The sequence below is a fragment of the Poecilia reticulata genome, linkage group LG19 (genome assembly GCF_000633615.1).
Source record: "Poecilia reticulata strain Guanapo linkage group LG19, Guppy_female_1.0+MT, whole genome shotgun sequence".
Classification (NCBI taxonomy): Eukaryota; Metazoa; Chordata; class Actinopteri; order Cyprinodontiformes; family Poeciliidae; genus Poecilia; species Poecilia reticulata.
Window position 1 is genome coordinate 1,821,589 of NC_024349.1, and position 12,308 is coordinate 1,833,896.

At 40.6% G+C, this 12,308-nt stretch overlaps 1 protein-coding gene across 3 annotated transcripts in view; it reads left to right on the forward strand.

Annotated features, from left to right (window-relative positions):
• Window positions 1–12,308, forward strand: part of stub1 (STIP1 homology and U-Box containing protein 1) — a 24,381-nt gene that overhangs the window by 7,861 nt on the left and 4,212 nt on the right. The window contains exons 3-6 of one of the 3 annotated variants that reach the window (XM_008436370.2): window positions 6,105–6,346; window positions 9,529–9,760; window positions 10,982–11,180; window positions 12,062–12,227. In XM_008436370.2, coding sequence (XP_008434592.1) covers window positions 9,647–9,760; window positions 10,982–11,180; window positions 12,062–12,227 — 479 coding nt within the window. In that variant the 5' untranslated portion in view covers window positions 6,105–6,346; window positions 9,529–9,646. Of the gene's footprint in view, window positions 1–6,104; window positions 6,347–6,369; window positions 6,557–8,717; window positions 8,851–9,528; window positions 9,761–10,981; window positions 11,181–12,061; window positions 12,228–12,308 lie in introns of those variants that run through there. The other 2 variants (XM_008436371.2, XM_008436368.2) reach the window with 2 other exon arrangements.

Here is a 12,308-nt window from a genome sequence, read left to right on the forward strand (position 1 = left end):
CACACACACACACACACACACACACACACACAGGCTTTAAAATTTAAACCCCCGCCCCCCAGACAATAGCCACATGCAGCTCTCTGACCCGCCGGCTCTGCAGCCACAAAACCTCCCTGTTTATCCTGAGTCCTTCTTCCCTCCTTCATGCTGCATCAGCAGAATAATCGGAGTGATGAGATTAGATTATACGTGTCGTGTTTCACAGTAAATCGTGGAAATGATGCTGAGTTTTATGGATGCTAACTCTGAGCTGCGCCTGCAGGGATTATCAGTTACAACCAGAGATGGTTGGAGGTTTAAATTTCAAAGGGTTAAAGTTCCTGCTTCAAAGTAATGCTGGGAACTGAATATGCAGCCGAGTTCTGGATTTATTTAAACTGAAGGAATTATAATCTGAGTTTTATGCTTTAGTTAGAAACATAATCTGAGGTTGAGTTCAAAGGTTGTAAACTGCTAAAATCTTAACTACAGTAGATAAATTATCATGAATCCAGATTAAGTTTCACGTCTTTCAGTCAGATAAATAAATTTTTCAAGCTTTAGTTTCTTTGTGTTGCACATTTTAACCTCCAAACCTTTGAAAATAATTCTTATGATTTGGTGAAAACAAGATACTTTAAAAAAATGAAAGTTAGTTTCAAACTAAATATTCAACTCTCAGCTAGACATGTAGCTTAAAGCTAAATATTTAGCTAAACATTTAGCTTTAAGCTACATATTTAGCTTGGAGGTAAATATTTAGGTTACATAATAAATACTTAAAATTCAAATTAAACATTAGAAAACGAAATATTTAGCTCACTAGCTAAATGTTTAGCCCCAAACTAAACATATGTTTTCACACCTGGTAGATTCACAGCTGCTGTGGTTCTGAGTCAAACCAACCTGTTCCCCTCCTGGCCTGTGGGGGCGCTGCACCAAGAACCACTGAAGGAAACGACGCATAAACCTCTGAAGACGCTGACAGCAACTTCCTTCTTCACCAGATGGAAACAAGATGGAGGATTTTAGCGGTTGGAGGATTTCTCTCTAGTCTTTGGCTAAAGACCAGGAGCCATTTCTGCTGCTAATGCTAGGCTAGCAAGTTAGCTTTGGTTGTATTTACCCAGAATGCCCTGCACTTTGGTTCACTTCCTGCTTTTGGTCTCCGTCCGCTTGGTGTTTGCAATTAAACCTCCACAAACGAGCCGGACTTTCTGGACAAACGGACCGGATTGGGATTAAAGTGGACTAAGCAGGACTGGTGTGAATACAGCCTGAGACCAAACTAATCTGGATTTAAAGGAAGATGCCAACATCTTCCACAGATAAGATCATCCATCTACGACTTTTAGCAGATTCCTAATTTCAAGGCAGCAGTGCTGGATTAAGAGATAAAATCCCAGCAGTTTGATGATTTGGGGATTAACGCCCCAGCGGTAATCAGAGCCGTTTCTGCTCTCCGTCCCCCAGGTGACCATTAAAGCCACTGAGTCTCGGTGGGACTATAACTGTGCAGTTCAGGCTTTTATCTGCCGTCTCTCAGCGGCTCCTTTCAGATTCCTCACTGACCCGCAGCTCATCCCTAACGTCCCTTTTGATCGGATTATTTTAAAGAAACGGCGTCCCGCTGCTCTCAGCACCTGCACTCCAGCGGCCTTCACCTCCTCATTGAACCGCCGTTCTGGAAACTGTAGCCTTGCATCTGCTGCAGCCGAGGGACCCGGCAGAAGCCTGAGCTGCGGCCTTGGTCGTCCGAACCGCTCCGGTTTCCTCTTCATTCAGCCGGACTTCAGCCGTATCACATCTCCGCTCCCTCAGGGCGGATCGCAGCTTTGCTGGACGGCTCAAGGTGACAGGTGTGTTTAACGTTTACAGCAGGTGGGATGAACAGCAGGCCTCTTCATTTCAGGCTCTACTTTTATGTTTAAGTCACGAAACTGACAGGAAAACCTTTTGGGGGAAATCTGTAGACATGATGGGGCTTTAGGGCCTCTGGAGACGGAAAAAGAGGAGAAATTTTCCCCCAGATTTTTCCATCTTGGGGAAAAATATTTTGAAAAGTTGGAAAATTTTCAGAAAATTTGAGATTAATTGAAAACTTTCAAAATTAAAGTTATAATTTTGAGGAAAAATGTCAGAATTTGGAGTGAAAAGTCAGACTGCAGAGCAGTTTCCATTAAATATGTGTGCAAAATTCAGACAATAATTTTTATTTAAAAAAAAAAAATTCTCAAAATTCTCTAAAAATATAAAAATAAAATCTGTGTATTGAGAGTCTAAACAGTGTTTTCCTCGCCGTTTCGTCCAGAAGTAACAGGATCATGTGACTCAATGCGATAAACGTGTTTCTGTTGCAGTTTGTGAATAAAAATAGCTTTAAAAAAAAACGCCGACCTGGCAGAAAAACTTTTTTTCAGAAAACGTGAATTCTTTGGAACTTGCTGTGTTTCCGTTCGGTGAATTATTTTTGTTTTTCCGATTTGTGCAGCTTGTGATCTGGAAGCTGAAAGAGGAAAAATCTGAAATAAAACAGAGTTTTCTCTTTCTGCAGAAAACAGAAAAGGGAATCCTGAAGTCGTCGGGACCGACGGCCTGCATCGCTGCACATCCACAGAAATTAAAATTCAGATTGATCCTCGGCTCCAAGTCAAGGATTTGTGCCGATCTGCACATGTATGCAGGCTAATCAGAGCCTCTTCACGGGGTCACTCGGGGTCAGACGCTTGTGATGGAAATTTGGACGGCAGGCGTAGGAAAACAAAGCCAGAGACACTCGGCATTCTTCACGCATGAGACGACAAACTGAGCAGAAAAACTGAAGTAAGATCAGAGCTGCGTTTCGCCGACACGATAAACTTGTTTTTAGTTTCTCTGGTTAGCGCAGAGAAACCTTTTGTTTTCGGTCTTTTGTGTCGAAGCCGCTGGATGTTTGATGTTTCAGGCGATCCTCAGAGGAAACGCATCACTTCCTGTCAAATGAGCTTTTATTTTCCTAGCTGCTCAGGCTCTTAAAAACGTGACGACATTTCTCTGCAGACAGAGCGGGGCGGCGGGAAATCTTAAAACGATAAGATTTAATGATAGTTGGATGGAGCTGTTCTGAAAGGCTGACCTTTGACCCCCAGCTTCTCCTCCCCCATCCTGGTCGCTAGTCATTTGTCAAACTGATCTGATTAACGTCCAGTTTGGGAATCTGACGACGACACACTTCAGGATCGGGACAAACCGCCTTTCAGCATCTCTGCAGGGAAACAAACGGATGGATTGTTCTGGAGAGAAACGGAGAGATGGAGAGACAGAAGGAGAGAGAGGGAGATGAGGATGGAGGGATGGAGAGATGAAAATACAGAGATGGAGAGACAGATGGAGAGAGAGGGAGATGAGGATGGAGGGATGNAGATGAGGATGGAGGGATGGAGAGATGAAAATACAGAGATGGAGAGACAGATGGAGAGAGAGGGAGATGAGGATGGAGGGATGGAGAGATGAAAAAACAGAGATGGAAAGACGGAGACACAAAGAAATGAGCAAACAAACCATGAAAACATCAGGTAGCTTTGGATTCAGCTGCTGCTTGAGCTTTCCTGACAGCAGATTATTCAAAATTTGGTATGGATGGTCTTCCATACAAGATCATTTACACACTTTTTATCAAATGAGGTTAAATTCAAACCGTAAATACAAGAACTGACTAAAATGGGATGGATGGACGGACGGATGTCAAAGTCAAGCTAGCATAACTGAGCTACTTTCATGTTTTTTTTTTTTTTGTTAAAACATTTTAAAACGTTTTTAGTAGCATCTCTTTTTATTTTATAAATAACAGTTTAAGAATTGGTGCGTTATGTTGCCAACTTGACAGCTAAAACCAATGACAGAGGTATATGGAGCTACATTGGGACAATAAAGTCCCAATAAAAAAACGGATCAGAAAAGAAAAGTAGTTAATGACTCAAATTTAGCTCCGTACAGCTCAGCACTCCGGGAGATTATGGCTTAATTAATTTTTTTCACAGATTTTTACCTTCAGAAACCAACTGGACATCAAACTTGAGCAAAACTGAAACTTTCCTGAACCTGATTAAGAATCACATTAATGTTTCCTCAGTGTTTCCATAGCAACCCGTTTCACTTTGGTGACGCTGTGAGGACGCATCCAGGTAATGTGACAGGTTAGAGTCCAGGAACATAAACAGTAATCAGACACACACACACACACACACACACACACACACACACGCACACACACACACACACCCCYMCCCACACACACACACACACCGTGCACAGGACCGCCCTGCAGCTCATTATGTCTGCGTTTCCTCCTCTGAATTGAGTTGTGGAGGTTTTGGGGGATGGAGCAGGGCAGAGTCTGGTGACCCTGAAGAGCGCGACCTCAGGCGACGTTTGAAGAGTTAAAGACGGCAGGACGGGGGTTTGGGGGGGTTGCTCAGAGCGGCAGGGGGCGGGGGCGTCAACACACAGGGAGGGAAAGTAACTTCTTGATGCCGCTTCAATTCCTCCCCTCTCCGCTGGAGATTTCGTTTGATTTTACCAGAAAAATAAAACTTTAAACCGTTTCTCTTTGGTTTTTCTCACAATTTTGACTTTGATCTCAGAACTTTTACTTTTTTTCCTCAAAATTCTGTCATTTTTTTCTAAGAATTCAAAGTTTTTCCTAAAACTGACCAGATTCCTGAAATAAAGATAAAACATTTTTATTATTAAAGGATGATGAGACGGACCCTGATGTAGCCGCCTGCTGTGTGTTTTCTGAACATTAAAATCATTTTGGCTGAGCTCCTGTTTCATCTGCTGAGCTCCTGGGTTTTGGTTTCCCTCCAGAACCTCTGGTCCGCAGTGAAACGCCGGCCGGATGGCCTGAGCAGCTGCCTCGGTCCGGTTCAGTCCAGCCGGGCGGCGGCGCTCAGCTGTTTACCCCCCAGGGTGTGAAATATCTCTGGATCAACACAGCGTGCTCCAAAACAAACTCCTGCATATCAGTTTACTCAACACTTTGCTTGTTTGTTTGATTCAGTGAAGAGAAAAATGTCTGCAATGGTTCTTTGTTTTTGGTAAATGTTAGCGATTTAGCTTCAGATGTGAATTTAATGAATATTAAATGTATTTATTAAAAATTGGTAGGTTTTTGTTTGGTTGATGCAAAGAAAAAAAATTGTTTTGTTAAATATGTTAGAAGCAAAATGTATGGAGTCTGGTTTGTGCCCAAAAATAAAATTAGTCAATAAGGACATAAATGATTAGGGCCACAGAAAAATAGAAATTTTGTTTATTCTCAGAATCACCACTTTATTTTCAGAACTCTGATCTGCATTTCAGATTAAGACTTTTTCTCAATTCTGATTTTTTTTTTCTCAAAATTCTCAGAATAAAGTCAGAATTTATTTTTGTTGGCGCTGATCTTCTTCCATGTGAATAGATACATTAATAGAAATATATGTACATGTATTCATAGATCTATTTCTGCATTGTCTCCATGTGATTGATGAACCTGACTTTTTGAGAAATTGATTTTTGCCGTTTCTAATGCGATAATTTAAAATTAAAAAACGTGGCTAAAGTCAGGAAGAAGTTCTTCCCCAAATATTCAGGGCAATCCTGGAACAACTGCTGTTTGAAATTGGGCAAGAAAGAGTTACAATTGAATTGTTGAGATCAATTCATGTATTAGAATGTCCTAGTCAAAGTCCAGGCTGAATCCAACTGAGAACCAGTGGGAGAACTGGTTCTGTTCTGATTACAAATTCATGCCACACTTTTCAGAACATTTTGTTCGTTTCTACGCGCTGCTTTGTGTTGGTTTATTACCTCATGAATTGAAGTTTGGTTGTGATTTGACGGCTTGTGAAAACGTTTGATCACTAATAGTTTTTTTCCCCAAAGCACTGTATATTTGATTATTCCCATTCAGAACCACTTGAACTGCAACAAGTCTTTTAAACATTCCCTCTTTTCAAAATGAGCAAACAGTCCAGATAAAGGCCCGGCATTGTGGAGGCTCGGAGCTTTTGTGTTTTCCTTTTGAAGCTGAGCTTTCCCTCCGCGCTCAGGAAAACGTGTTCACCCCGTTTTCTTTTTCTTTTTTCTCTCTGCTGAAGCATTTCTGGCACTTGGCAGCGTGAAGCCCTGCCAAATGGAAGAAAAAAACCCGACAACACAGACGGAGAGAAAGAGCAACCCTCAATCAGGAAGTGGCAGCTTTTTAGCTGCGCCAAAGGAATCAGGCAACTTCCTGGTCAGGTTGCCATGGTTACTGGAAACTCGGCCAGCTGCCGTTAGCCGTTAGCTGCTAGCGGCGACGGTTAAGACGGAAGAGTTAAAGGCAGACTGACTTTTAAATGTAAGCAAAACGTCATTGCTGTGTTTAATGTATGTTTCTGTTTAGAGTTTTTCTACAACAGCGTATCGAGTTGTTTCTACTAGAAAATTTCGGAGATTAATGTCAAAATTTTGTCGTTTTCCCTTGATTGTAACATTTTCCTACAGAAATCGAAATGAAAATATGGGGATTTATATGATGTTTATATTTTGGTGTTTCTCCGTGACTCCGGTAAGTAAACTTGTAAACATGTTCAAAATGATATCTGCGTCTGATGCAGTAAAAAATAAAATCTGTAAGTGTATAAGGAGTTTTCATTCACAAAGAGGAAGTGACGTCATTGTGTTTCCTGGTTGCCGTGTATTTTTGTCATAGTTTCTTATTTTTTTTGGTCTCAAAAAGTAAGTTTTTAAGTAACTTACTTTTTTATCGACAATTCATGTATAGGAAAAAGAAAAAACATACTTTCATTTTTAATTATATCAGTTTTGGTCTACCATACTTTAAGTAACTTACTTTGATGGATTCAATACGATTGAATCCATCAAACACTCAAATTTATCCAGGTTAGAAAATATGACTAAAATGATGATATGGTTAAGAGTCTCTTGCCTATTAATTGTACAGACATAGAAAAACTCTAAAATCGAGTCAGGTGGAAAAGAGGTTTTTGTTTGCTGCATAGAAACTGAGACTGGGCTCCACTGATTTTATTTTGGGACACCAGAATAAAAGAGGATGGATTTAAATGAGCCCTTTTCAGCTTTCTATTAACAACAAAATGCAACAACAACAAAAAATATTTAAAAACTGCATCTTTTCTCTTACGCTTCACTGTTGCAGTTGTTGCTGCTCTGTTGTATAAAATAAAATAAAATCGTGGCTGAATCCTCAGAAAAATGAGTAAAAACTCGGTGGGTTTGAAAACTGAATGCACATAAAAGATTTTATGTTTCTCAAAATGTCTGGAAAGAGCTGATTAAAATTCTGATTTTGTGAGCTGCATAGATAGTTTTCAGTGTTTCCAGCAGTGAGTGAAGGCCTTTGTGTGGCTGTGGCTAACAGGTTAGCTGTGTGTGTAAAGGTAAACACAGCTGGGGAGCCTCTCCACCCCCCGGGGCCTCATTTATCTGGGTGTTTGCTCAGAAGATGCGCCCTAATCTTCCCACAGAGACGAAACTCTGTCCACAACCACAGTCCTGCTGATTCCTCCATCGTTAAACTTGGAGGATCTTTGTGTCTACAGATCTCTGTGGGTGGCAGGACTCTGAGATAAACTCATCATCACATAATCGTAGCAAACTTTTAAAGAATCTGATGAGCGATTTTCTTTCTGCTGAGAAATCAGGAATGTTTTTTTAAATTAGGTTTTTTAGGTGAAATGCATTATTGTCTCTGTCCTGTGTAGCTTATTGATTACAGTAAACTGTCCACTACTGGAAGCTAAACCTCTGTTTCACAGCGCCATCTGCTGGTGATTACTTTGCATTCCTTTTTTTAATATTTATGGTTATGGATTTTCTTTCCACTTATATCTGTTTTATTTAAATATATTTAATAGATGTATGTACACACTAAAATAATCAAAAGACGCGTGAACAACATTCCTGGCTATCTAATATGGAGGTCCAAACCTGACAATTAAAACTAAAAGTAGAAATATATATTTTTTGTTTTTCCTTTTGCTTATACATACACTGTTGTTAAAAAAATATATACGTTTTGCTTTTTTGATTTCCCTATACACACATTTTTGTTAAAATACATATATTTGATTTTTCCCTTTTCTTACACATGCATTTTTGACCAAAAATATGTTTATGAAAAGAGGAAAAAACAAGAAATATGTATTTGTTTATGACAATTCATGTGTAAGGAAAAGCAGAAATACATATTTCTGCTCTTATTTTTAATTATGTCTATTTTGGTCCTCCATATGCATAAGGAAAAAGTATGGTAGACCAAAACTGATATAATTAAAAAAGTATTTTTTTTCTTTTTCCTATACATGAATTGTCGATAAAAAATATATAGAATTTTAGTTTTTTCTTTTTCACATACATTGTCAACAATATGTATGTTGTGAATGTATCGACAAAAATGAGTGTATAATAAAAAAGACAAAACAAAAAATATATATTTCTGCTTTTATCTTTTAATATCAGTTTTGGTCCTCCATAATCTAACATGGTAAAGCCGCGTACTTACTGATATATTGTTTGTTTTTTATTACTAGTTTCTGGACAAAAATTAGGACGTATCAAAATATGCAAGGACCCATAAAAGAATAAACTGACCTGTCCTTTATATATAAAATTACAATATACATTTTATGACGTTTTAAAACTTAAACCTATTTTTAAACTGCGCTTCTTCTCGGCTTCCGTTGACGTCGCCTAAAAACGTTTGACGTCAGTATAACAACAACCTGTCATGACAGCTCGAAGAAAGAAATCTCCAGAACAATATTTTATATGAGCACTTATAAAGCCACATCCACCTGAATGTGAGATTCGCCCTTAAAGGTAAAGTTCCGACCCGACGGATTATCGGAACAAATCCGAACTTAAGCGGACCCGAGCGGGTGTGGGCTAACTTAGCGTTAGCTTATGTCTGTTTTGAGGCGGCGTTGTGGTGAAAAATGCCTAAAAGCGAGGTTCTGGTACCGATTGTCTCGGATGGAGAGCGGTATAAGCTCATGACGTGGATCTTAAATTGTGAATTGTGTCTATATAATCAGAACCGGAAGAGCTAGCTGAAGCCGAACTCAGATTCTAACCGACATATTAGCCTAGCTAAGTTAGCTTAGCATCGGTGTGTTGTCTCCAGGTTGACTAAAGTTAGCGGCGTTGCCTCTATTCTGGATGTGATGACAACTTCAGCAGCTATAACATCCATGATAATGATGCGCAAATGAGTTATTGTTTGCAAATTTAACGAAATTTTAATGTGAATAAGACGCATTGAAAGTGTTGGTGGGGGTGTTATGTTATCCAGATGGCTAGCTGCCCATTTAATCTAACTGATGCCCGTGTTGTGAACAGTTGATTCAGCTGCCTCGCCGTGTTGTCCATCAGTCTGCACAGTCAGCGAGTTAAAGTAACGCCGTGCGGGTGGCGTGGCGTTGCGTGGCACCCAGAGACACGCATTGCAGGTGCGTTGCAGCGGATGCTAACCAGCACTGTGTCTTCATTGTCCCCCAGTTTGTGTGCGATCCAGGGCGGGCAGGACATTCCGACACCTGCCACCTAGCCAGCCGGAGAGACGGGGAACAGGATTGGGAAGCAGGGCGAGGCGGGCCCCGCGGAGCCGGTGGAGAAGATGGCCGGCAGCCCCGAGAAGAGCTCCACCGCGCAGGAGCTGAAGGAGCAGGGGAACCGGCTGTTCCTCTGCCGCAAGTACCAGGAGGCTGCTTCATGCTACAGCAAAGCTATCGTGAGTCTGTTCCACCAAACACATGTCCATGCAGGTTTTTATCAAAACTAAACCACAAAATCCGACGATTTTTGTGTAATAAGCAGAGTTTTGTAGTTACATTTACTCAATTACATTCACCTGAGTAACCTTTGATAAAATATACTTTTAGAAGTATATTTACTGTGAGTAATCTGAAGTATTTCTACTCTTACTTGAGTAAAAATGTCTTTATTTTCTACCCACTGAAGGAAAAACAAACATATTTTAACCAAAACTTCACCAGACAGACCTGCGGTTTTTATTAATGTTTCATAAGTTTTTTATTGAAAGAAACTGATTTGAAAGCTTTTTTTTTGTCTGATTTTGTTATTTCTTGTTACTTCTATGAATTATTGTCATTTTGGTCCTTAAAATACTGAAGTTTTCACTTAACTTTATATTTTGTTCCATCTAACTCTGAAGATGTAATTTTTAAATATTAAATGATTGATAATTTGATCAGTTACTCAGAACTTGAGTCAACTTTTTACTCTCATGTGAGTAAAAGCATGTTGAAGTGGTGTTACTCTTACTTGAGTGTAATTCTTGATTTCTCTACCAATAAGTAGGTTATTTTTGATATTCCTTAAGCGATATAACTATACATTGTTCCAGAATTTGTTGCCAGAAACGCTGATATTGTTGTTTTGCGATCATTTTCAGTAATATAAAGACAAAATGATCTCAAAGATCATTTAACACTGGAAGGCATTTTAAATATCCAAAATAAACAAGCAAAACTATAAATAAAATGAATTATGAAGTCTCTGGAAACAAAATTGTCCTTCAAAATAAGAGCTGGTTGAGACCAAAACATCAGACTGGAGACTTTTTGGGAGAGAGAAAAATGATAAATCATGTAAATGGAAATTATTGAGCTCATATTAATTATCCTGCGATTAATTGATTTATTGCAACAAGCCTGGTCTCAAAATGACAACATTATCGTTTGTCACAATAATTTGTGACATGCATAGTAGCAAAGTTAATATATAGACAGTAAACTGTTCAGTCCTAATAATAATCTCTCATCATCACCACAGATTGTTTATAATACAACGACTGATGGTGAAACTTTATGTAGCTGATGATGTCATCACAGTATTTACCAGAATGATGGTTTCTGCATGGGGATAGTTTATTGATCCGTTGTGTTTCTGCAGCGTCCAGCTGAGTTTCTCTGTTTCCTTCAACCTGCAGAACCGTAATCCGTCGGTGGCGGTGTACTACACCAACCGGGCGCTCTGCCACGTGAAGCTGCAGCAGTACGACAAAGCTCTGGCAGACTGCAAGCACGCGCTGGAGCTGGACAGTCAGTCGGTCAAGGCTCACTTCTTCCTGGGCCAGTGTCACCTGGAGCTGGAGAACTACGACGAGGCCATCGGCAACCTGCAGAAAGGTCGGAGGAAACGCCGGAAATAAACGCACAACGTTTTCACTTCCTGTCTCATTTCTGTTAGAGATCTGAGTGTTCTGCACTCAGAGGACCCAAAGATCACACTGCAGTCAGAGGAGATACTGGAGCAGGTTTTTACTCTGAAGTAAAAATTAGCCGCCCAAGAAATTCCTCAAGGAAGATTCAAAAGCATTTGGTGAAAAGTCGACTGAGTAACTGATGAAATGATCAAACACCCTGGTCCCTCGTGGGGTGAGGAGGTTCTGCTGCCTCACCTGGACCGGGTCACCTGGAGACGGGTCACCTGGACCGGTCACCTGGAGACGGGTCACCTGGAGACGGGTCACCTGGACCGGTCACCTGGAGACGGGTCACCTGGAGACGGGTCACCTGGACCGGTCACCTGGAGACGGGTCACCTGGGCCGGTCACCTGGACCGCCAGTCTGTCGCAGCAAATGATCAAACATTTAATATTTAAAAATTACTTCATCAGGCGGATCCAAATTATAAAGTGCTCTCCTTTAGTGAATATTTGATCAAACTATGAAGCTTGATGAATTCTGGGTAGACAGTTAAATATTTACGTACAAATTGGGTCTTTTTGGTTTAATTTCTGCTCCCTGTTCTTTCAGCACATGGTCTTAGTTTGAGTCTTCGCTCAATTGTTTAATTGTTTCAGCCCTAATGTTTATGAATAATAAAAATATTTGGCTGATCACTGATGTATTCAGAGAAAAATCATCTGATTCTGGTCCCTGATGGATCGGTGCATCCAGCTGTAAATAAAACATGGCTGCTCGCGTTCAACAAGCTTTCGATTGAGCTATTAGCTTTAGCATTCAGCCTGAACTCATTTTCTTCATCCTTTTGATGTCATTTGTAGCTTATAACCTGGCAAAAGAGCAGAGGCTGAATTTCGGAGATGACATCCCGAGCGCGCTTCGCATCGCCAAGAAGAAACGCTGGAACAGCATCGAGGAGAAACGCATCAACCAGGAGAACGAGCTTCACGCCTACCTGACCAAACTCATTCTGGCCGAGAAGGAGAGGTGAGACTGGACACGCTGCAGAACGACACGCTGCAGAACGACGCGCTGCAGCACGACGCGCTGCAGCACGACGCGCTGCAG